The sequence below is a fragment of the Canis lupus genome, chromosome 2, assembly GCF_003254725.2.
Source record: "Canis lupus dingo isolate Sandy chromosome 2, ASM325472v2, whole genome shotgun sequence".
NCBI classification, from domain to species: Eukaryota; Metazoa; Chordata; class Mammalia; order Carnivora; family Canidae; genus Canis; species Canis lupus.
The window spans coordinates 59138294-59161557 of record NC_064244.1 but is presented as its reverse complement, the minus strand read 5'-3'; the positions used below and the strand labels follow the sequence as shown (position 1 = coordinate 59161557).

The window sequence follows — 23264 nt, the reverse complement described above, 5'->3', positions numbered from 1 at the left end:
TTACCTGAGGTCTCTGCCAGACAAAGGTTCATACCGGTTTAACCCACTGGCTCTGTTTTGTTATGAGGCTCTGAAAATAATGGGAAGAGGACACACTTCATAAGAATTGCTTTTAGGGAACCCCACTTAATGCTCCAAGGGGTCACAATCAAACCCCAGGGGCACCAGGTAGGTTTGCTGTGGGTCTAGCAACTCCCTGAGAAAGAAATAAGAAACCAAAGTCTCCCACGCCTGCAAGTGGCAGCCTTCCTCCCTAAGACACTCAGTTACTATAAAGTAACTTTGAAGACAACAGAAAGGTGCCTTCACATAAAACCTGCTCTTTTGTTTGTTTTTCTTTTCCACATAAGAAGAAAAACACCCAGGAACCTTCATAGCCCTACATTCCAATTTCCTTCACCGCTGCATTTCCTCTCTCTCTCTTTTTTTTCCTCTTGAAAAATCTTGTTGCCTTTTCTCTAATCCTAGAGAGCAAAGACAAGAGGTAGGCCTGGAGGGCCTGCACACAGCATTGATACCGCAGAGGTCTTATAAATCAGCGAAAAATCAATACATTCTATATGGTAGCTTCTCCTTTGCAACCAGATCGCCAGGGGACAGAACTAATGCTTTTTCTTCACCACTATCCCATTTTTCTGTCATAAAAAAAAAAAAAAAAAAAAAATCTGCTTGGGAACGAATGGGCAATCAAAGTTGCTGAGTAAGTATTTCAACTACCTAATTTTATTACTTTACAATTGACATACTTTCCCTCTGGAAATGTTTGCAATTAATTAATTAGCAGTAATCTTCCCCAAGGGACTAATTTAATGAATTCTCTCCAATTCTTACTTAAAAAAAAAAAAAAAGAAAGAAAGAAAGCTTAGATATACCCAAGCTGCAAATGTGTGGAGAGCTCCAAAGTGCATTTCGAAAAATCAAGGGATCTATCTATTACGGGGACTTTTTTTATCACTAAATCAATCCAGCGATAACTGTAATTCTTTTTCTAACTGGGAGTTTCCCCGGGTTGAACGCAAGGTTTCTCCAAGGTAACGATACTCAGCAGCAGCAGCCAGGAAGCCTCCCTGGGTCCCTCAGTATTTAGAATGAAGGCTGTCCTCGTATCAATAATCGTGTGCGGTTTGCGGCGTCTGTAGGGCCTGGCTCCTTCTGCACAGTGTGTACTGGGGGTGGGGGGGTGCGGGGGGGTGCGGGGGAGGAACCACTGTGCTCCCTTCCAAGGGGCAGCCGGCTCCGGGCCTACGGTTCCCTCTGCGAGGTTCCAGGGGGAAACTCGGCGGCCAGGGATGGGGCCAGGGCCCTAGACCGTGCCTCGTTGCTGGGCTTCCTCCTCGCCTCGCAAGAACGCAGGGCGGAGACCCGGGCCTGACTTCTGGGCCCCGCGCTCTGCGTTCACACTAGAAAAGGCGACTGGGCCCTTGGGCCAAGGGTTCCTCCGGGAAGGTGCAGCGAGGGCCTGGGAGTGCGTTTTGTGAACTGTACAGGGCCCTGACCCTGTGCGTGAGAGGCCAGACCTTCGGAGGTTTCTGGCCGTCGTTCCACGCGGATACCGACAGCATCCCCCGCAGACCTCCCCCTGCTAGACTGGACGCCCCCCTCCGCCCCCACGTCGCGGCCCGGCGGCCCTCGATGGGCAGGCTCGGGCCTGGGGACTGAGCCTTCGGGTGCGCGGACTGTGCCGCGCGCACACTAGCCCCCCTCCCGGCACACGCGAGCCCCCCGCGCGCCAGCGCCCCTGGGCGGACCCCGGGGACCGAGGGGGGCGGTCAGATGGCCGGGCCCAGCCCGGCGGCGTCGCGGCGGAGCGCGGGGCACGGGCCGCCGTCCCGGCGCGCTGAACCGCGGCTCGCCAGCGCCACCCCCAGCGGAGCGCGGCGGCTGCAGCTCGTGCCGGCGCCTCGCCGTGGCTCCCCCGCTCCCGCGTGGACGCGGCGGCCGGGGCGCGGGGGGCAGCCACGCCTCGCCTCGGGAGGACATGCCGAGGGGCGTCCCCCGCCGCCTGCCGAGGGCCGGGCCAGACCGAGCGCGCTGCCCGGCGGGTTCCGAGGGGAGCTGAACCTTGGCCTCGAGGGGGCGCTACCCGGCCCGTCCCAGCGCCCGAAGGCGGCGGAGACGCCCCGGGGTCGAGACCCTGGCCGAGGCCGGGGCGCGGGCAGCCTGGATCTAGCCAGAGTCCTGGGGACGCGGGGGCGGAGAGCCAGATTCCGGGGGACAAAGACGGGCGGGCCAGGGGACCCTCCGACGCTGGCCAGCCGCGGCCCCAACGAGCGCGGGGCCTGTGGCTGGAACAAACTTTCCGGCGGCGGAGGGGCGGGGGAGCCGGGCCGCAGGCTTGTCCCTCGAGCCGCCGCGCTCCTCCACCTGCCAGTGTTCAGCCTCCGCCCAGCCTGCGCCCACCCCGGCTCCCTCCCCTCCCCCGCGCCCGTTCGCTCCGACTCCTCATCTCGCTCCTCTCCCCTCCTCCTTCTCCCTCTTGCCTTTCTCCCCCACTTTTCTCCTCTTTTTCCTCCCATCTCTCCTTTTGTATTCTCCCCCCCCCCCCCCCCGCGGCCCTGCTCGCTTCTCTCCTCCTCCGGGCCGCAGGGGAGGAGGTAAACGAGCTGCGCCCGGGGCCTGCGCGGCGCAGAGGAAGGCGTTTCTCCTACTTCTCCCGGGTAATTTGGAGAGGTTGTATGTGCGCGCGCGCGCGTGAGCTTAAGGCGAAAAGGGGTAGGATCCGGCGCCCAGCAGAGAGGGTCGGGGTCTTTGACGTTCCTCGCCAGCTGCATAAACCTCCCGGAACAAGTCTGAGTGTGGGTGAGAGTGCGCGCGCGCGCACGGGCTGGCTGCGCTTGGCACGCCTGGTGGCCCGGGGCCCCGGGGCCCGGGGGCCCGCCTGGCGGCCCGGGATTACCGTGACGTCACATCGAGCCTCTGGCCACCTTGGGCTGGGACACCTCGGGAGCCGCACAGCCCCGCGCCGCGCCGCACCTTGCCTCGCCACCGCGCGACTTTGGGAACCCGCGTCCTCTCCCTTTCCTTGCCCATCCATGGGCCCTTCTGTCTTCCGGACCACGCGGGCCGGAGGGGCGCCTTCTGGAGCGCAGGGCTCGGCAGCGGGACTGCCCCCGGCTCTGCCTCCAGCCGCGCGAAGCGGGCGGAGGACCCCGCGCGGGGCACCCGCAGCGGCGTAAGGAACCGAGGCGGCGCTCGGCCGGGGGCGCAGAACCGCGGGGCTGAGGCGGGAACTCGCAGGAGGAGGAGGAGGCGGTCCAGGGACAGCCACCATGTCCTTCCCGCACTTTGGACACCCGTACGGCAGCGCTTCCCAGGTAAGAAGTGCCTCCGGGGGGTGGGGGAAGAGCCGCCCGGGCGGGGGTGCCCAGGGCACGCGCCCGCGGCTCAGCGCCCTCCTTTCGCACGAGTCTCTGGGGAAGCCAGACCGAGCAGGTACGATGGACCACAGACCCCTCCGACACCCCCAAACCGCTGCCGAGAACATTCCACTCCCCCAGGGCAAGCTGGAAAATCCTGAGACCCGAAACTTGGGCACCGACCGAGCGCTCGGCGAGATGGGTGGGATCTCAAGATCTTCCAAACAGGCCGCCTTATTGTACAAATATCCGAGGTGACCCCGAGAGTCCGCCTCACCGTTTTCCAGTTGTTTGCATGTGGACTTCCGCTCTTATCCTCTCTCCCTTCTTTGAGTGGGTCCAAGCTCTCTGCTTCCGGTACCTTCGATTTTTTTTTTTTTTCCAGATTAGGGTGGGTGGTCTGGTTGTGCAGTGACAAAGGTTTCCTGGGGGAAATTCTGGGGGCACCCACCACGATCTCCAGTTTCTGCCCAGACTGTGGGGTCTGGTTCCAGTTTGACCTCTGAGCCCGCCTTGTGATCTGGGACAAGTCTCCCTGGTCCTCATTCCCCATCTATAAAATGGGAGCAGGAGTGAGACGTGATGGTGGTCTCTGTGGCTAACTTCTAGTTCTGCCTTTGTAGGATCCTGTGATGGGAGGGCGGGAGGAGGGGTCGGCGGCAAAACGGGGAGTTGGGCTCCTGTAATTCGCTTCTCAGAACGTTCCCGTCGCCTGCACCCCTGGGACTCTGGAGCCTTAGCAGCGTTTTAGGAGTGTCTGTAAGGGCAGTTTGGATAAATTGCGTCTTCAGATAATTCCCACCCCGGCCGAATGCTCCGCACACGGTGGCATTTAGTTAATGTGGAATAAGGGAGTGATCGGCCGCGCACCTCTCTCGCCCCCCACAGTTTCTGGTGTCGGCAAGTTCCAGCGCCACTTGCTGCGAATCCGCCCCGCGCTCCGTCCCAGATGTGGCCCCAGGCTCCACCCCGGCGGCGGCTCTCTGCTGTGCATCCTACGAGAGCCGGCTGCTGGGCAGTGCGCGGCCCGAGCTGGGCGCCGCCTTGGGCATCTATGGAGCCCCCTACGCCGCGGCAGCTGCCCAGAGCTACCCAGGCTACCTGCCCTACAGCCCAGAGCCCCCCGCGCTGTACGGGGCGCTGGTGAGTACACCGGAGGGGGCCTGGGTGTGGGAGCCAGAACCCATCTGGCCTGGGGGCAAGAACGCAGCAGCGGTGACATCTACTCTGACATCTCCAGGGAAGACCTAGGAAGGAAGAAAAACTCTCAGGAAAGGAAATGGGTAGGACTGTGTATAGTGGGGAAGGGGGAGCACATCCTATGGCATTTTACACTTTGCAGATCTCCATTCTGATTAGAAAACATTTGGGCTTCTATTAATTCTGTGAGGTAGGCAAGTCTCCGTTTACAGCTGAGGACATTGAGATGCAGAGGGGTTCAAATCCCTTGTCCAAAGTCACAGAGATCCAAAGGGTCAGGAATAGCTCTGCAAGGAGAGTAAGGCAGTGAAGTTCCCCAGCAGGTGGGGATGGGGTTTGGGAGGAGTCACAGGTAGTAAGGGCACTGGTAAGAGCTAATACTTAATTACTGTTTACACCAATAAGTCTGCCAGCTGGTCTTCTTCAGTACCCTATAGGTACTACTGTTATTCCCAGCTACCAAAGGGAAACCGAGCCATAGAGCAGTTAAACAACTGTGCCCAAAATCACATAGCCAGTGGGAGTGGTGGTACTGGGATCTGAAGGAGACTTTTATTCCAGGGTTCACACCCTTAGCTGTGATACCTCCCAGCATCTTCCCCAAATGCAGTCTTGAATTCTCTCTTCCCACCCCACCCCCACCAGAATCCACAGTATGAGTTTAAAGAGGCTGCTGGGAACTTTACACCTGGCCTGGCGCAACCAGGAGCCTATTATCCCTACGAGCCGACTCTGGGGCAGTACCAGTATGATCGGTAAGGCACAGGGTGCACTGGTAGCTGGCATTCCAAGTCCTCTCCCCTCCCCTGCCTTAGGAACCATCTGGGAAGAGCCTGGGAAGGGGGAAGGGCATGAGGAGGGAGGAGCGCTGAACCTCATTTCCAGGCCTCAGACCATCTCCTGCCTGCAGCCCCAGGTTCTCAGACCCAGAACTGTGAGCCAGGTTCTCCCCCCAGGTATGGAGCAGTGGAGTTGAGTGGCACTGGCCGCCGGAAAAATGCCACCCGGGAGACCACCAGCACCCTCAAGGCCTGGCTGAATGAGCACCGCAAGAACCCCTACCCCACCAAGGGCGAGAAGATCATGCTGGCCATCATCACCAAGATGACCCTCACCCAGGTGTCCACCTGGTTCGCCAACGCGCGCCGGCGCCTCAAGAAGGAGAACAAGATGACTTGGGCGCCCAAGAACAAAGGTGGAGAGGAGAGGAAGGCTGAGAGTGGAGCAGAGGAGCCCCTGGGCTGTCTGAATGGTGACACCAAAGGTATCAGAAATGCTCATCACCCCACCTTGGGGATTTTCCAGCCATCTATTGGGTTGCACTTTTGCAGCTGCCTTGTGGAACAGCTAACTAAAGTGGCACTCCCTTACTTACCCTTGCACTTGTACCCCACCCTCTCCCCTCCTCTCTCCCCCTCCTTCCCTCCCCAAATGGGCAGTCATCTGGGCCTTGGCCTGCACAGTTCCCTCTGCCTGTAATTCCCTACATAACTGACATCTTGACTTCTAAGGTGTGGGCTGGAAAAAGTCTTTTCTGGCCACCCAAGCTAACTTAGCTCCCGCCTGTTGTATTTCGTTTGCCATACTTACCACTATGAGAAGGTACTTGGGATCTGTCTACCTCTTAAACAGCAGCTCCACAGGAAAGTGTCTATCTCGCTGCTGAATTCTCTAAATTCTTAATGCCTAAATGCCTAATGATGTCTGGCACATCGATGGCACTCAGTAAATATTTGCTGAATTAAATAATACACACCCGCTACCTATGGATGTCAAAGTGGGGTGGGGGGTTTGGGAAATGCCCCCTTGGGTGTCGGTTTGCTTTGCAGTGGAGAAAGTGAGATCCAGGTCTTGGGCGATGAAAAGGTGGTGGTTTCTTTCCACCAGAAAGGAGGAGACTTCTAAGGAGTGGGGGCAGGGCTGGGACCTAAATTCTGTCCCTGGGGCAGCCTGCGGGGGCCCTGGGACAACTGGAAGAGAAGGTTTCGGCCAGCCTGGCGAATAACTCCAAGAATGCCCTAAGTGCTGAGCCATCTTGCTAAAAGCTTCTCAGGGATAGGCACTCCGGCGGATTTCCCTTGGGGCCTGGGGCTTTTCTCACCCGCTCCTGATTTCCTCATTTCCTGCAGATGTTACTGCAAGCCAGGAGGCTCCAGGGCTCCGGCTGAGTGACCTGGAAGACCTGGAGGAAGAAGAGGAGGAGGAGGCCGACGAAGAGGAGGCAGTGGCCACAGCTGCGGACAGGCTGGCCGAGCTCCACAAAGACTCGCAGTCGCTGCGGGCGCCGTGCGCGGCCGCTCGGGAGGCCCGGCTGCAGCGCGGGGAGTGCGGCCTGGCGGCGCGCACCTTTTCTTTCCGTGAGCCCCCCGGGTCCGGAGAAGCTGACTTCCTGCGGGCCGAGCCGGGGGGCCCCACGATGACCATGCACTACCCCTGCAGCGAGAAACCGCGCATCTGGTCTCTGGCGCACACCGCGGCCCCCGGCGCGGTCGAAGGTGCGACCCCGGCCCCTCCCAGGCCACGAAGTCCTGATTGCCGTCTGATTCCAGGACAGCCCCCGGGTGCGGGCGGCCGACCCGCGGTCCCCAGAGACTCCGGGTTGGAAGCGTCTTCCCGCGTAGCCAAAGCCTTTGGAAACCGCCCGTTTGCCCCGCCGGGGCTGCCGATGAACTGTGCGCCGTGCCCGCGGCGGAGGGAGCCTGCAGTGCACTGCCAGTACCCGTCTGGAGCAGAAGGTAGTGGGTCCCAGGCGGCGCCGGCGGTGTCTGTCCCCAAGACACCTGTTCACTGTGCCACCCAGCCAGCGCACGGCGTCTCAGCCTCTCGGGCATGCCCCGTTCAGACCCGGAGCGGGATTGTCCCACAGCATCCCACCAAACGGCAGCTTAGAAACAAAAGTCCTAGTCTCCCCTCCTTTCAAAACCAAATGATAGTCATAAGCTCAGGGTGAGGCAGTAACTTATCTAGGATCACCCAGAAAGTCATGGAAAAGATGGACAACCAGCTCTCTGCACTGGTGCCCTGTGTTCTACCAAATGGGCCAGGTGGGCACCACCTATGATCTTCTGGCACAGACACCCTTGTCGCCTGCCTGCCTTTCGGAGGAGGCCAGCTGGCCCCCGCATGCTTGTACCAAGAGTTTGCTAGGGCTGGGTAGGAACCAGGGCTTTCCAAGGAATCTGAGGGGACGGGCCAGATACATTCAATTGGTTTAAGGCCAGTGCTCAAGTCCAGCTGGCAGCCCTGCCTGCGGCCCACTAAAACCCCTGGGGAATGTCGCCCAGGCTTGGTGCTGTCCCTGGAGAGCACTCACCCCACAGACTTCACCCCCAGCAGGCTGTGACTGCCAATCAGCTGTGCCTGGTGGAAGGGAATTGTCCCACAAAGGGACGTCCCCCAAGCATCAGGCAGCCTCCAGCAATTACTGTCAGATTCTACTCTTTGTAGTAATTTCTCTCAGGATTAGCTACTGGCTGAGAAAATTGGGTTACACTGTTATTTGAATTTACACATAACGGGGTCCGAAAGTTGCTTCTGGCAAGCAAATCGCTTCTAGACCTTGGATTGCCTTTGGATAAGCCGCCCTCAACCTCCGATTTCCTAGAAATCGCCACCAAGTGGCCCTTCGGGTTTTAATCAACCTTTCCTCTCTCAGCAGGTTAGCGCAATGGCTGCGATTTGCAGAAGAATCTTGGAAATAAGCCCTACTTTTCGAACTCACCTCCATGCTCTGAAGCTGGGAGACCTTGCCAGGAACTGGGGACTCTCACTTCATCTAAGAGACAAACACACAGATACCCTTATACAGGCTCTTCTTGCACGCAGAGCTGGGAGTGGCAGGCGGACGTGGGCTCCTCAGACCCTCTGGAGGAGGTGGCGGTGGGGCACCTTGGGGAAGGCCATGGGGAAGGCTGGGCGAGTCTGCCCAGTGCACCCACTGGGTACACCAAGTCTCCCTCCCTCCTCTTGATACAGGGTCTGCAGCATCTCCTTCCCCTGCTCACCCCCACCCCGCCCCCTTTCACTGTGTAACTTCAACGCTGACCCAGCCCCTCAGGACCACCTTCGTCCCCATTCCTTGTGTCCTCAAAAATAATCAAACCGAACCCCACCTGTGTGGTGTGTCTGTGCCCGGGGCGCTCGGAGAGGCTGGGGTGGAGGGGAAGATGGGATGCAAACAGGGATTCCAGGGACAGGGCGGTGTAAGCTGCAAAACCTCAGGCCCTTTCACAGCAGGGAGCCCAACTGGCCAGGTTTCGGCCAAGGTCTCCGCGCATAATGCAACTCCTGGAGCCGGTGCCGCCTGGCGGATTCTGTGCAGTGGAGGAGAGGGGCGCAAACGGTGAGGCTGGAGGTGGAGGAGCAGCGGAGGTTTTTGGACGCTGCATTTGTTTCCGAGCTCCTACTTGGGTTTTAGTTTACTGGGAGAGGGGCGATGGGGATCATCTTGACCATCCCTTGGCATCCAGCCGGGATCCCCGCGCACTTCCCCTTGGACAAAATGGCAAAGCGTGGCAGCTTGCTGGGTCCCTAAGAGGCAAGTGGGGGCATTCTTTCCATTTAATCCAGTGTCAGCAATCACTTCCGGTACAGGCCAACCAATGGGAGCTGAAGGGCGGGGAAGGGGACTTGGCGCCCCCGCAACGAGCAGCGTCTGGAGCAGGGCTGGGGGAGAGGGGATGGAGAGCAGCCCGCGCCTGGCCTGAGTTCGCGCCCCCGGGCTGCTGGCCTCGGCTTGAGCCAGAGAGCAACCTGGCCGCTGCTTGTGGGGAGAGAGGGAGGTGAACCCAAGCTGGGGCTCTAGAGGGGAGCTGTGGAGAGCTGATGCGGGTGGCAAGGCCGAAGAACAGCCAGGATGTGCACCCACAGACCGGATCCCTGGGGACCTGCGTCTCCACCGCTGGGCTCCAGCTCGGGCTGCCCAGACCGGGTGACGGCTGGCACTGATGTTGGGGGCAGCAAGGGCCCTGTTCTCACCTCCTCGTGGGAGATTGTAAGACCCCTTGGAGGCTGCAGAGAAAGAGTAGTTGGAAAGACTGCCGGGGAACGAGGGGCCGGCCACCTCCCGTCTCCACCCAGTCTTCTTTTTTATAGAATGACGGGGTCAGAAGGGGCTTTAGAGATCACGAATTACAAAATAGAAACCTCTTCCTCTGATGAGGAAACTGAGGCCAACCTGAAGGGCAGAAGACTGATTCAGGGTCACAAAGGATCCACAGAGGAGAGGGACCCCAGCTCTCCACTCGGGGTCCAGAGCTCCTTTCCCTCGCTTCCCCTGGGTGATGCCTTCCCTGCTTTAGGTTTTCTTCTAGGCAACAGCTGCTCCTACCCCCAGCTCCCCGGGGACCTCCAGTCGCCCACACTGACCCGAGGCTTAGGGTCCGGGAAATTAAACTGCGAAAAGATAAACATTATTTCCAGTCGGCTTTGCAGGATTAACGCTTGTAATAAAGAGCATTAGCTGGAGGTTTCTTTCTAGGCGCTCTCGACCCCACCCCCTCCTGGGGGACCAGGTAGACCCCTCCAGAGGCGGCAGAGTCCACAGAGGCACCTTCAGTGGGCCTCAGGCTAGGAGGGGGGCTCCAGCTACCCATTTGGTGGAAGGGAGAGGGACCCTTAGCACCACACTGAGTCTGCACCTGGAGTCCACCCTGAAAACCAGAGAGCAATGATGCACCCAAGCCCCAGGTCACGTGGCTGATCCAGAGAGCGCAAGCTGCCCCTGGGGGAGACCAGAGTTCTGACCTACACTCTGCCTCCTGCGGTCCAGCCTTTTATAGAACAGTGAATCCCTGGAGAGGAGGCTCACCTGGATCTGCCTCCCCTCCCACCCAGGATCTCAGGAAGTTGTCTCCCCAGCCCCTGTCTATGAGACCTAGCTGCTCCTCACCTCTCCCAACCCAGAGCAGGAGCCTGCAGCCCAGGGTTGTCCCAGAACTAGCCCTAGATCTTGGCTGGATATGGTATAGAAAGGGTAGAAAAGAGTGGCTGGAATCCCAGGAAAGAGCTGGAGTGTCTCAGTGCCATGACTGCTTTGCTGTAGCTGTGGACAAGCCCCCCTTCCCCTATCAGGTCCCCCAGCTGTAATATACAGGCATCCCTCTAGCTCTCTATCCTGGTGCAGTGTCTGTGCCAGCACTGGTGGTGAGCACCCAGGAGTAAGGGTGAAGGCCTGAGAAAGGTACATCTGAGCCTGCGATTATCCGAGCCTTGGGCCCCCGGCAATCTGTTCCCACCATCTCTGCCCCCACTGACAGCCTCCTGCAAATCTCCCAATATAATCTCCCAGAATCATATTTTGAATACTGTTTTGATTAAACACCAGAGCAGGGGGAGGGAGGACACAACCCCCCTCTCCCCAGCTGAGCCCGCTGGTGCCCACAGGCAGCTGGCATGTGAGCTCTGCGAAGGGGAATCGGGAAACAAAGGAAGATGACATTCCCAGGTTGGACAGTCTCTAGGAGCTGGACCTTCAAACTTCCTTGATGGTGACAGTGCCCCGTCCCTCGGCTGGGGAGCACCGCACTAGGAGGCTAGGTTGAGAGGAGAGGCTGGACCAAGGGAATGTTCTTCCTTTACTGATCCCTCTCCACTGGGAGTCACTACATGGCCACCGGACTCACTCCATAATCTCAATGATCACTTCTGGCTCTAAGATCCTATGACCTTGCTAATGATAATAAGAGCATCTGGAGCCCTTACCATTTGTCAGACTCAATGCCATGTCCTTTACACGCTCTGACTCATTTATATGTCACAACAGTGCTAGCACGCATTATATTGTACTTCCTAGTATGCCCATCCCATGAATGAGGAAAGAAGCTCAGAGAAATGAAGTAACTCGACATTAGTTATTTAGCTAATGAAGTAAAGTCAAACTCTGAATACTACTTATTCTTAATGGCTAAGTTCTGCTGCTAATGCATTCTATTATATTTTTATTACTTTATTTTTTTTAAAGTAGGCTCCACGCCCAGTATGGGGCTCGAACTCACAACCCTGAGATCAAGAGTTGCATGCTTTCCTGTCTGAGCCAGCCAGGGGCCCCCGCATTCTATTATTTCAAGATTCTTTATTCCATTATGAAAGAGAGCCTATGTTTTTGCGACTCCAAATGTCTGTGAGTCTGTGATCTCATGCCCCTGGAACTCCAGGCTGACCTCCATCCTTCTCAGGAAGGTCTGGTGGGAAAGGACCCCTGGTGCCTCCTGGGCACACTCCCATATCCTGGCTGAGAACATCCTTCACCTTTCCCCCTGCCCATATTTCCCTGGGACACTCCAGGTCAGTGTTCGGCAAAGTGTAGGCCATGGATCTCCAGGAGGAGAATCAGCACAAAGTTGAAGAATCACACAGGGAGATCTGCCTTTGTAACAAGCACCCTATGTGGTTTGATGGGCTTCTCATCTAAGTAGCTAAGCCTTAAACTCAGCATGAGGGCTTAGGGTACCTGCTGCTGGCCCAAGAGTAAGTCACATCCCAATAGCAAGTGTAAACATTTCCTCCGGATTTAATCTGGATTCACATTCAATCTCCTCATCCGGTTCAGTTCCCCCTACACCCCCTTTCCCCACCCAGAACCATCCCAAAGCTCAAGGCTTGTAGTGATTGGAGGGGGAAGAGGCCATTTAAGAAAATAAGTCGCCTCTGCCAGTTGTCTGAAGACACTAGGATTTCAGGGTGGAAGCATTTTAGGAGTCACTTGTACCTTAGTGAGTAAGAGAATTCTGTCCCCAAACATGAACATGTAATCAAGAATCCCTACACAGTTGGAAAAAGCCAATACCAAGAAGGAAAGACTGTATTTTAAGCAAATAAAAGAACCTATGGAGGGGCGTAAGCCTCTTGCCGTTTTCTGACATAGCCACTTATTTGCAGCCTTGGCATTAGAAAGTTCTTCCTTTTTTGAGCCAATTTCTTTCCCCGCATAACCCCTGAAATATGTCTCCTAAACCAGTGAGGCCTGCTCTTCTCCATGACATTCTTTCTCCTACCTCCTATGTCTCTTCTTCCCTTCTCCGCATCTGTAGATATTCTCCAGTTATATGGCAGAGGACTCCACTATCAGTGTGATTTTCTTCACCGAGTGTTAAGTTGGAGATGAGAAACAATGACTTGAGTCCTTGGGCAAGTGACCAAAAGTCTCTGAGACTCAGCTTTCTCCTGATAAGTTGGGGTCATCGTAAAACATATGGCTCCTTCACAATTCCTCTTAGTTCTCTCACTTAGTTGCTGTAGGAACAAAGATTTAGAACAGTGTTACTTGAATTTTGGTTGGTGGCAAACCAACTCCCTGATTTCTGCCAACAGCTGGAGAGGTGTTAAAGCCAAGCTAGCGCCATGCTGGAAAAATTTCAGTGTTTCCTCCTGCATTTCTCCTTTACTCCCTCACCACCTTCACAGTCTTCACTTCTGACACTTCTGGTCACCAATTTTGTGTGAGGCTTCTCCACACCAAGCAATAATCTGTGACACCAGCTGGGTGTCCTACTGTTTAACTCAATTCTGACACTGTCTACCTAGAGATAGTGCCAGGTGCTGCAGTTTAAGAGCTCAATCCCTCAAGACTGCTCTCATTTCAGATGCCAGTCACAAGCAGTGGGTCCCCGAGTTCCCCACAATATCTGACAACTGAGGTCAACTGACAACTGACATCAACTGACATCTGACAACTACAGGTCAGAGGTTCCTACAAACCCATTCTCAGGTTTAGTTGATCTGCTAGACCAGTTCATAGAACTCATGGAAACACTTATGTTTACCAGTTTATTAAAGGATGTAACAAAGAAGACAGATGAACAGCCAGATGAAGAGGTAATGAAGAGGTAAGAGGTTCAGAGCAAAGGAGCTTCTGTCCCCTTGGAGGAAAGGTGTGTCACCCTGCCTATATCTAGATGTGTCCACCTGCCTGGAAGCTCTCCAAACCCCATACTTTGGAGATGTTTATGGAAGCTTCATCACATAGGCATGATAGATAATTAACTCCATTTTTAACCTGTCTCTGGTCTCTGGAGATTGGAAGGTGTGGCTGAAAATCCCAAGCTTCTAATTATGACCAGTCCTCATCCAGGAGCCCACCAGGAATCACCTCATTAGAATAAAAGACACTCCTACCACCCAGGAAATTCCAAGGGATTTAGGAACTCTGTATCAGGAACTGAGGTCAAAGGCCAAATATTAGAACAAAAGGTATTCCTAGTGTTCTTATCACTAAAGAAATTATGTGGGTTTTAAGAGCTCTGTGCCAGGAACCAGGGGCAGAGATAGATAGATAGATGATAGATAGATAGAGATGATTGATAGATAGATAGTAGAAAGATAACCTATTATCCTATATATGTATTATCTGTTATCTTTGTGTAATCAGAGGATTGAAAGACAGTTGAAAAGTGGGTAGTAGTTTGGGTCATTCTGAGATCCAGCATTAGTTAATGCTGTGACCAGCGTTGCTGATACGCTGGTGGTACACGTTCTACTCTTTGGTAAACTAATCTGTATTAGTGTAAAGGGTGACTATTAGGAGATCATCAGAGACTGGTGACTTCCCTCATTGCCTGGGACTGTCTCCAAATTCCAATTTAGCTTTTTTAAAGTCTTAGAGAACCTGTCCCCGAACAATGATGCCAACAATGATAATGGTGGTGAGTCTAGACCAATAGTTCTCAAACTTTGTGGTTTATAAAATAAGTCAGAGAGGTCTTTTGTTTTGTTTAAAATTTTCATATCCATACCTGGGCTATCCCAGGCCAATAAAATCCAAAACAACAACAGTCATTGATTTTGTTGATGGATCTGCTTCTTGGGCAGTGTTCAGTGAGAATGGTTTGTTGCGGATCCATGTGGTATTAGAAGAGGCAGCTCGACTGGAGCTCAAGTAGCCACTTCCAAAGAGGATCTGGGGCTTTACCACCTGCGGAGATTTCTACTGTCTCTAAGGGCTGCTTGAGGTGCCTCATATCATGGCAGCTAGGCTCCAGGAGCAAGTATTCCAGGAGGTCTGGGTGGAAGTCACCAGGTCTCTTATGACGTATTTTCAGAAGTCCCAGAGGTTACTTCCACTGTGTTTTGAAGGTTAAACAAGTCACTAAAGCTTGCCCAGAGTCAAGAGGAGAGGAAATTAATTCTAACACTCAACAGAAAGAGTAGCAAAGAATGTATCACCATCTTTACTGGAATTGGAATCCTCAGCAAAGGTACAGTTTTAAATGCATTTCCAGACTTTTCTCTCCCACTCAACATGAGGACTTGGGGCTCTATCTTAGTCATCATGGGCTGCCATAACAAAATACGATAAACCAGATTCCCTAAATAACAGACATTAATTTTCCACAGTTCTGGAGGCTGGAAAGTCCAAGATCAAGGTCTGATTGATTCAGTTCTAGTGAGGGCTCTCTTGCTGGCATGCAGATAGCTCTGTTTTCTCACTAGTGGAGATAGACCGTGTGTGATGTATCTGTCTCTTCTTATAAGGGCACTAGCCCTATTGGATTGGGGCCCTATCCTTATGATCTCACTTAACCCCAATATCTCCTCGCAGGCTCTGTTTCCAAATACAGCCCCATTGGGGCTGAGAATGTCATTATATGAATTCTGGAGGGAATAAATATTTGGTCCATAACAGACTCTAAGACAGAAACCAAGATGGAGAAGCCACTTAGGGAGCAAGTGACTGGGAAGAGGCTGCTGACTCTATGGCCAACAGCCTGGGCTGTCCCTTAGCCACAGAAGCTCTGGCTGAGGCAGGCATCCTGCTACCCACCCATAATCGCCCATCAGTGTCTTGGCCTGGCAATCAGTGTCTGTAGCCTTGATGGCGAAGAAGAAGACAATGCCATATATATTCAAAGCCTTGTTACCTGCCTGACCATATAATTGCATAACAACTCTTCCCTCCATAAATGAAAACTAAGTCTAAAGTAAGCCAAGTCCCTTGTTCAAGGTCGGACATCTAGGAAGTGGTAAAATTGTGTTCAAATCTAGGTCTGTGTGACCTCAAAGCCAATGCTGTCCCCTAAGTGAAGGCAGAGAGAGGCTGAGAACATCTCCTCTAAGATCAAACTGTATCAGCAACATGGTAAGAGCACAGCCTCTACAACCAGACGACCTGGGTTCGAATCCCAACTCTGCCATTTACTAGCTCTGTAAGCGTGGGCAAGTGGCATAACCTGCCTGGATCTCGGGTCCCCCAATTGTAAAATGGGAGTGAGGATAGTGACTGCCCACAGACAGTGATGAGGATTAAGTAGTTGCCATGTAAGCATCAGACTTGTGTGGGGTTCCTGGGAAGCATTACCTCAAGTGCTGGCTGCAACCTCTTCTACTGCTAAACCCCAGCCGCCCCTGCCTCCCCATGCAGCCTGGCATGGCTGCTTGTGTCCCCACCCCCAGTAGCACCATTTGCCTCCCTCATTAGGCCACGTCCGTGTCACAGCTCACGCTTGTGACACGTCTTACCTAGAGTAAAGACATGGGGTCATTCACTCGGGTGTCCATTTAAGGAGAAACCTCACCAAGTGGATTTTATGAATTGCTCACACTTCCCCTTATCAAGATTAATGGCACCATTGCCCACGGTCAGTCCTTCTGTGGTCACAGCTAATGACTTCAACCCTCAACACGTTTCCTCTGCATTTGCTTCAGAAAATCATTCTGAACAGCAAGACTGCTTTAATAGGCACTTGGTACTAATGATGCCTTTTAAGTGCATAAAGAGAATCTCTAAGTACCAAAAGGGAGGCCCATCGACTGGTGACAACAGCTATTGACATTGACATTCGAGGCAAGGTCAGAAAGCTGCCGACCAAGGGACTGTTACTAGGCCTAACAGTGGAGGTTTTTGTTTTTTTTTTTTTTTTAGTACATTGGAAAATTTTTCATTCTGCCCTATGGCTCCTCAAACACGCTCCCTACCAGCACCATTCCCGGAGCCTGTTATGTACATTTCAGCGTTTCACAGCCTCTGCTAGTCTTCATTTTACCTGCAAGATTCAGGTCATATCCGAGCTTGTGCTGTTTTCAATTGGTAGTTTTCTTTAAATAGACTCACTTTTATATTTTTAAATAAATGCATTTGAAAGGAAACATGGTCTTACTATCCACTCTCTATTTCTACCCTTCCCTCACTGCAAAGTCACCATGACATGCTCAGCCATTCAAGAGGCAGCTTAGTGGTGTGATTAAGAATGTAGAAATAGGGGCACCTGGGTGGCTCAGTGGTTGAGCATCTGCCTTCAGCTCACAGCATGATCCGGGGGTCCTGGAATCGAGTCCTGCATTGGGCTCCCGGCCTGCTTCTCCCTCTGCCTGTGTCTCTGCCTCTCTCTGTGTGTCTCTCATGAATAAATAAATAAAAATCTTGAAAAAAGAAAAAAAAGAAGAATGTGGAAAGCTGGGTTTACATTCTGCCCCACCACTTTGTATCCGGGTGGTGGCACAGAAGTGTCATAAGCTCCCCAAGGCTCAACTTCTTCATCAACAGAATGGAATAAAAACTAGCACTTAGCTCATTGGGTGATGGTGAGGACAAAGTTGGTTGATGAATGTTAAGTGTTTAGCTCAGGGGCTATCATGAGTGCTCCATAAATGTTGTCTATGACTGTATTATCTTCTTCCGCTACAGGCAATCTTCCCAGGAAGTGTCACACAGCCTCAGCTTACTGTTCTTGTCCCTGCTGGAATGACGACATGGACTGTATAGTCACTGTGAGGTCCCAATTCTCTTAGCAAAAAGCCACTCCCCAAAGATGGAATCTGGGCATGTGGAATCACTCATGACCAAAGCTTTGTTTCACTACCACACTTTTCTTCTCCTTGGGAACTGACTCCTCCCTCACCCAGGAGTGTGTTCCTTTTTATTCCCAGCTATTATCTCCACAGCAAGATCCCACCTCCTCAGGAACCTGATCTAGTGCATGGTGTCTGCCATCTTGTCTAGGCCTCCATCATTCATCTCATTATTTCACAGGACTCTGATTTCAGTTCTGAAAAGCATGGATGCCTGCTCTCACTTTCTGCTAATTTTTTTGTTGGTGATGGTTGTTGGCATGAGGCTGGGGCAGAGCAGTGGATGAGGTTGCCCCCCAAAAAGGGAGTTCCTGAGAATGGGTTGGCACCAGGAGGGGCCTTGCAGGAGGGTGATCCATACACCCCTTGGAGAACAAGAGAGAGTGTGGGAGGGGAGCAAAGGGGAGCCTGGATTGGGGTGAGGAAATTGAATGAGGACATGAAGAACAAGCACTGAGGACATCAGCTCAGAGACTTCAGAGTGTGACGAGCAAGTTGTAGGGTGAGCCAGCTTGGGACATTTAGAAAATTAAGTCTCTTAGCACCGGACATCAGTGGACTTTCTTCATGGGCAGCATGCTGTGCTTTGAAGAGAGGGAAGAAGGGAGTCTGGTATTATTACATTCGTTACAAACTGAATTCTCAAACGTACATTCAAGCTGAAGCACAAATACTTCAGATCTGGGGTGGAAGCTGTGCCGATCTAACTGGTGGGGGGCGGGGGGCAGCCCAGGGGCGGCGGGGAAGCTCGGCGGTATGGATCCTCGCGCACTCTCCTGGCTCCTTCTCAGCTACTGCGTGGCCCCATCGCATAACTGTGACATTTGACATATGACACCCATGAGTTTCACTTGACCCCTTTGTCGGGTGCCATTAAATGGCCTGAAGTTAAAATGTTAATTATCATTAATCATTTTTTATGAAATGGCTTTGCCAAGCCATAAATTCAGCCGAGAGAGGCCTCACGTGGGGCTGGCAGTTTATGGAATACTGACCGTCAGAGAAGGCACCGGAGTATGTGGAGGTTTCTACAGGTGTAGGGTACAAAAGAAAAGAATGCCTACAGGTGGGATGGGATGCTAGTGCCTAGGCACAAGGAAAGAAAGAGATAGCAACATGCAATCAACCAGGAAGGAGATATTGAACGTGGCCAGAGCAGGGAACTGAGTGTTTTATCCACTATGTTCCCTACCCCAGGCTCAGGGGCTGATTCAAGGTAGATGCCCCAAAACCCCCAATGTGGAAAAGTGAATGAATGAGAACAGAGAGAGAAAGATCAGAGAAGGAAGAGAGGAAAGGAACAAGGGAAGGGGACGTTTTGCAGAAAATCAGACAATAAATCAAAGGCATGTGAAAAGAGCCCCAGATTGTGCCCTGGAGTCCAGATCCTGGGCACCTCAGTATTTATGCGTATGCTTATTCCTCTTTGGTTAGATACGCTAAAGGGTGATTTATCTGTTTCATTTCAATTCCAGAAACCCCTGCCCATGGTTAAGGATACTGTGCTGTGCACTTGAACCTTTGCTAGGAGGGTAGGTCTCCTGTGAAGTGTTCTTACCACAAAACAAAACAAAAACAAAACAAACAAAAGAAAGGACCCAGGAAACCTTAGGGAGGTGATGGGTATGACTATTACCTTGGATGTGATCATGGCTTCACTCCCGTAGGCGTATGTCCAAACTCACCAAATTTTATCCATTAAACCCGTGCCGTTTTTATATACCAATTGTGCCTCACTAAAGCTCTTAAAAAATAAGCTTTTTCTAAGTACAAACATGCATAGAAAAATAGGGTACAAGGTCATATGCCAAAATGAGAACAGTGGTTATCTCTGGAAGAGGAGATTATGAGTATTTTAACCTTTCTTGTATTTACATTTGCATGTTCTGCAAGATTGTGCTTTATAATGAAAAATATGTAATAAATCTGTGTGTATGTGTGTGTGTGTGTGTGTGTGTATGTCTCCAAGAGAAGAAGCCCACAAGGCCCTGCCACACTAAATGCCAAGCTCCTTAACTGAGTGTCCTTTTGGGTGACCAGATGCCGAAGTAGCCTCAAGATATTCTAGGATAATCCTTGAGTGAAGACATTCAGAGCCAAGAACTTTCCCCCTGGACCCATAGGTTGGACTTCAGGGGCTCTCCGAACCCTAAAACTGTTTGCAGAACTATGGGTACACATGCAGTGTTCTGGGGAGATAGCATCTTTCCTGGTCATCAGACTCTTAAAGAGAGACCAGTGACCTCTTAAGAGGTTCTCTTCTCTAGACTAGAAGGTGCATATTACTATTAGTAAAAATTTTTCAAAGGTGCATCCCAAATATAGGCATTTTTTGTTCATAAATTACATGCCAGCACTATGATAGAACTATATACAATATGAATATATTAAAATACTTATTTTTAAAAGATAGAAAGTAGATGGAAGCTCTAACATTTTCATCCCGTATCCCAAAGGATCATATCCAGCCTCCCCCCCTGGAAAGCACCAGGGCACTTTTGGAGAAAGCCAGCTCCAGAATCAACAAGGAGCTCCCTGGCCAAACTAAACCCTCTCTTGGCTGCCAGGTTCCACGAGTGGGGAGATAAGAACTCTGGGGTCGAATCTGACATCTGTGAAAACATGCCACAGCATCGTGAAGCACGTACTCCCTCCTGGCATCATTTTTTCCTAGCACCTGCCGCTTCCTGGCTAAAGTCTTCACATCTCCAAAGTTGTGCCGCAGTCTTGGCTTTCAATTCGAACAGCAGTGGTTTTACTTTTAGGGTTTAATCTTATCAGACAGATGGGGATCACAGTATGGATGATGATCCAGAGTACATTTACCTCAAGCCCACCCCGAAATGACCGTGGCTCTCACCTTCCTGACATATGCCAGGTCCCTGGTAATTTCAGACCATCGGGGGGCACCAGCAACTCAGCCCCTTCGTCAACATGAAATCAGTCGTCATTATTGAATGGATACGCACAGGAAAGTGACTAGATAAGTCGATCTGGACCCACCTCTGTTCCGGGACCTCTCTGGACTTAATGTTCTGTGCTTTCTTTTTTCCTAGGATTCTGGTGCCCACACCCGTTAGAGAGCAAACGAGAAGTAAAACTCAGCTGAAGTGCATGTATTTGTCTCTCTGTTTTCAGTGTCTGACACAAATGTAAATTACCTCATGGGCACGTCCTTTATAATTGACAAAGTTCTTTCCAATTCAAGGTCTCCATTGGTTCCCTCCCCAACCATAGGACGTAAGTATTGGAATAGGTGGTAGATCTGGGGTGCATGTTCAGACCCCCCGTAATGACTTAGGCACTCCTTCCAGCTGCGACCAGTGTTGGCTGCTGATGGCTCTCAGGTGTCAAGGTCAAGCAACACTCTGCATCCAAACCCTGGTCTATTACTGGTGGTTGCGAAGGCTTGGCCACTTTACCCCAGTTGGGGACAACTCTAAAAGCCCATCCCATGCTCCTCAGGGAATCATGAGGTCTTTGTTTCAACCATATCACAATCCAACTTCTCCCTCTGCCCAATCCTACTTTCTTCACTTCTCACCTGTCAAGAACACTCACTCCGCAGTCAACCTCAGAGTCTCAGAGGCTGCTTCCTGGGGAACCCACCATAAACATTTGGGAAACCGAGGCCCAAGGAAGGGAAGTGCTTCATTCAAGGCTCCACTGATGGTGGAGTCAGGAGTTAGGGCTAGAATTCAGGTTTCTTGGCTCATGCCCTTCTAAAATGGAGAGTGAATTTTTCTGGCTGGTGCATGGCAGGACTCCACTTGGAGCCTCGGGATTCCAGAAAAGCATCCCCTATCACTTGCACTGAATCCTGAGTCCTTCTCAGATTTGCTCTTGCTCCATCTTTGAAAAAGTTAATTGCACAAGTGATATATGAATGCACTCTTCTTTTCTAAAAAGTAAAAACACTTCAATTAACACTAAAATCTCAACGTTGATTCGGATAAGGCTAGTTCCCAGCACAGAAAAACATCGATATCTCAGTGGCTTAACAGAGTAGAAGTCTATTTCTTGCTTTCATGAAATCCAATCCAGGGTTCCTCATCTGCGGGCAGCTCTCTCCCAGGCCGAGAGGTCCAGGAACTCAGCTTCTTCTCTCTGTGGCCCTGCCATCTTGAAAAGTAGCTTCCAGGTTGCAGAGGAAGGAAAAGGCAAGGAGGGCTGCCTTTTGGAAGGTGGTGAGGAGTTCTTCCCCTGTTTTCCAATGGCCACATTTTAATCACACAAGAACACTTAACTACAAGGGAAGCTGGGAAATGCCATGTAGCTGGGTTATCAGGAAGAAGGGGAAATGGGATTGACCATGAGCCTGTCAGTCTTGGCCACAATCCCCTTTGACCATATGAGCCTCCCCCAAAAGAATCCCGGTCTCTTCTTCCCCAGAGGTGGGCACTTCAGTCAATTTGATGTGGTGTCTTCTAAGCCTTTTCTTTGCATGACACAAATATGTGTAAGCCCATGCAGACATGTGGAGATAGCATTGGTGTTTGTGTGTTTCTTTCACAAATGGTATCAAGCTCCTGGGACACCTATGCCCATCCATGAGAAGAAATGTAGCCCATTCCTCTTCATCAATCACCAGTGATCCAAAGTGTGAATTCCTCACTGTGCATTTAGCCCATTCTCCAACTGATGAACATTTGTATCCTCGTGTTCAACACCCACCCCCACCACCAAATTTAAGCTTTATAAACACTGATGAATTAAACATACTATACACATCTCCCTGATAGCATTTCCTCAGCCAATTTTATACTCAAGAGCTACAGATGCCAACTAATTTGAAACACAGTCTTTAAGTATTTGCCTTTTTTTTTTTTTTTGGTATGGCTCAGGTCTGGAGGTCCTGTACCATTACAAAGAGGAATCACAGGCAAAAATTAGCAACTCCAAAAGGTGGGGTAACCTGGAAAGTATCAGGAGAAGCCACTCTCATAGAATATGGGTGTGCATGTGAATAGCAAAGAGGAAGCTATCCAAATGCAGTGAGTAGCAAGTGCAATCACTGAAAGGAGGCAAAAGGATCAATTTCCCCAACAAGGGACGTAGGGAGGGCCTCTAGGTAAGACCATACAGATGCTTGGGGAAGGCCACGGGTAGAATAAGCTGCTTGGGAAAAGCATCAGCAAAGATTCTCTGGGGGGTACACAACAGAAACCTACACTGGTTCACTTGAGCAAAATAGGGAATTGATTGGAAGCTTCTGGAAGGGGTCAGAGGATGAGGGAGGCAGGATTGCAGAATCAGGCCTAGAAAAGCCACCCACCGGAGCAGCTCAGGAAGTCTGAGCAATAGGGGTTTCTCATCAGCCATTTTGAAGCTTATTCCTCTGGCAGGTGGTTACACTGCTGTTGGTTGAAGTCCCTTCTGGACTTGCTTGAGCCACGTGGTCCTGGCTGAGGAAAGGCAGGGCCCCTTCATTATGATGTCCCACTGTCTCTACCCAGTGGGACAAAGGTGATTTCTCTCAAAGAGAAATTGGGGTGCTGCCTCAGCCATCAGGAAGCAGAGGGACCCCTGGGCTCCTGCTAATACTGTCCGGTGGAAAGCCAGAGATCAAGGGAGCCTGGTGATGCAGACTATAGATGCCAGTCTCCAGGGACACAGAGCAGGGCAAAGGACAGGAGCGTGAGGTTAGCTGGGCAACACCAGACACGGGTGCTATTTTTAGAAGAAGCCCACACAGGTGCCAGGCAGCCCACATACGACCCACAGCAGGAGGTCATGATGAGGCCAGAAGAACAACACCAGGCAGGTGACAGGAGTTAGAAGAACAGGGCCCACGGTTCCCCAGCCTGGAGGTCAAGAGAAACACCACAGGAGAAGAAACCACAGGCCATATTAGATGAGAATTTCAACTGCCTGGAAATAGATGACTTTGCTCCTTTTTTTTAAAACCTGGCTTCATTAAGATGA

At 52.0% G+C, this 23264-nt stretch overlaps 1 protein-coding gene and 1 long non-coding RNA gene across 3 annotated transcripts; one reads left to right on the top strand and one right to left on the bottom strand.

The window, feature by feature from the left end:
• The first annotated feature begins 2862 nt into the window (after positions 1-2862).
• Positions 2863-8652, top strand: IRX6 (iroquois homeobox 6). Of its 2 annotated transcripts, none has more exons than XM_025447945.3 (6): positions 2863-3314; positions 4245-4499; positions 5202-5311; positions 5513-5820; positions 6686-7291; positions 8215-8652. In XM_025447945.3, exons 1-6 carry the CDS (start codon positions 3270-3272, stop codon positions 8217-8219), a joined length of 1329 nt encoding a protein of 442 aa, XP_025303730.1. In that variant the 5' UTR covers positions 2863-3269; the 3' UTR covers positions 8220-8652. The 2 variants fall into 2 exon arrangements, with proteins under 2 accessions (XP_025303730.1, XP_025303729.1); XM_025447944.3 differs by having other exon boundaries at positions 8212-8652.
• A 3687-nt stretch (positions 8653-12339) lies between these two features.
• Positions 12340-15934, bottom strand: LOC112660394 (uncharacterized). The gene is made up of 2 exons (XR_003136887.2): positions 15850-15934; positions 12340-12788 (listed from the first exon to the last, which is right to left on the bottom strand). It is a non-coding gene; the product is annotated as an uncharacterized LOC112660394 (long non-coding RNA).
• Positions 15935-23264: the final 7330 nt, after the last annotated feature.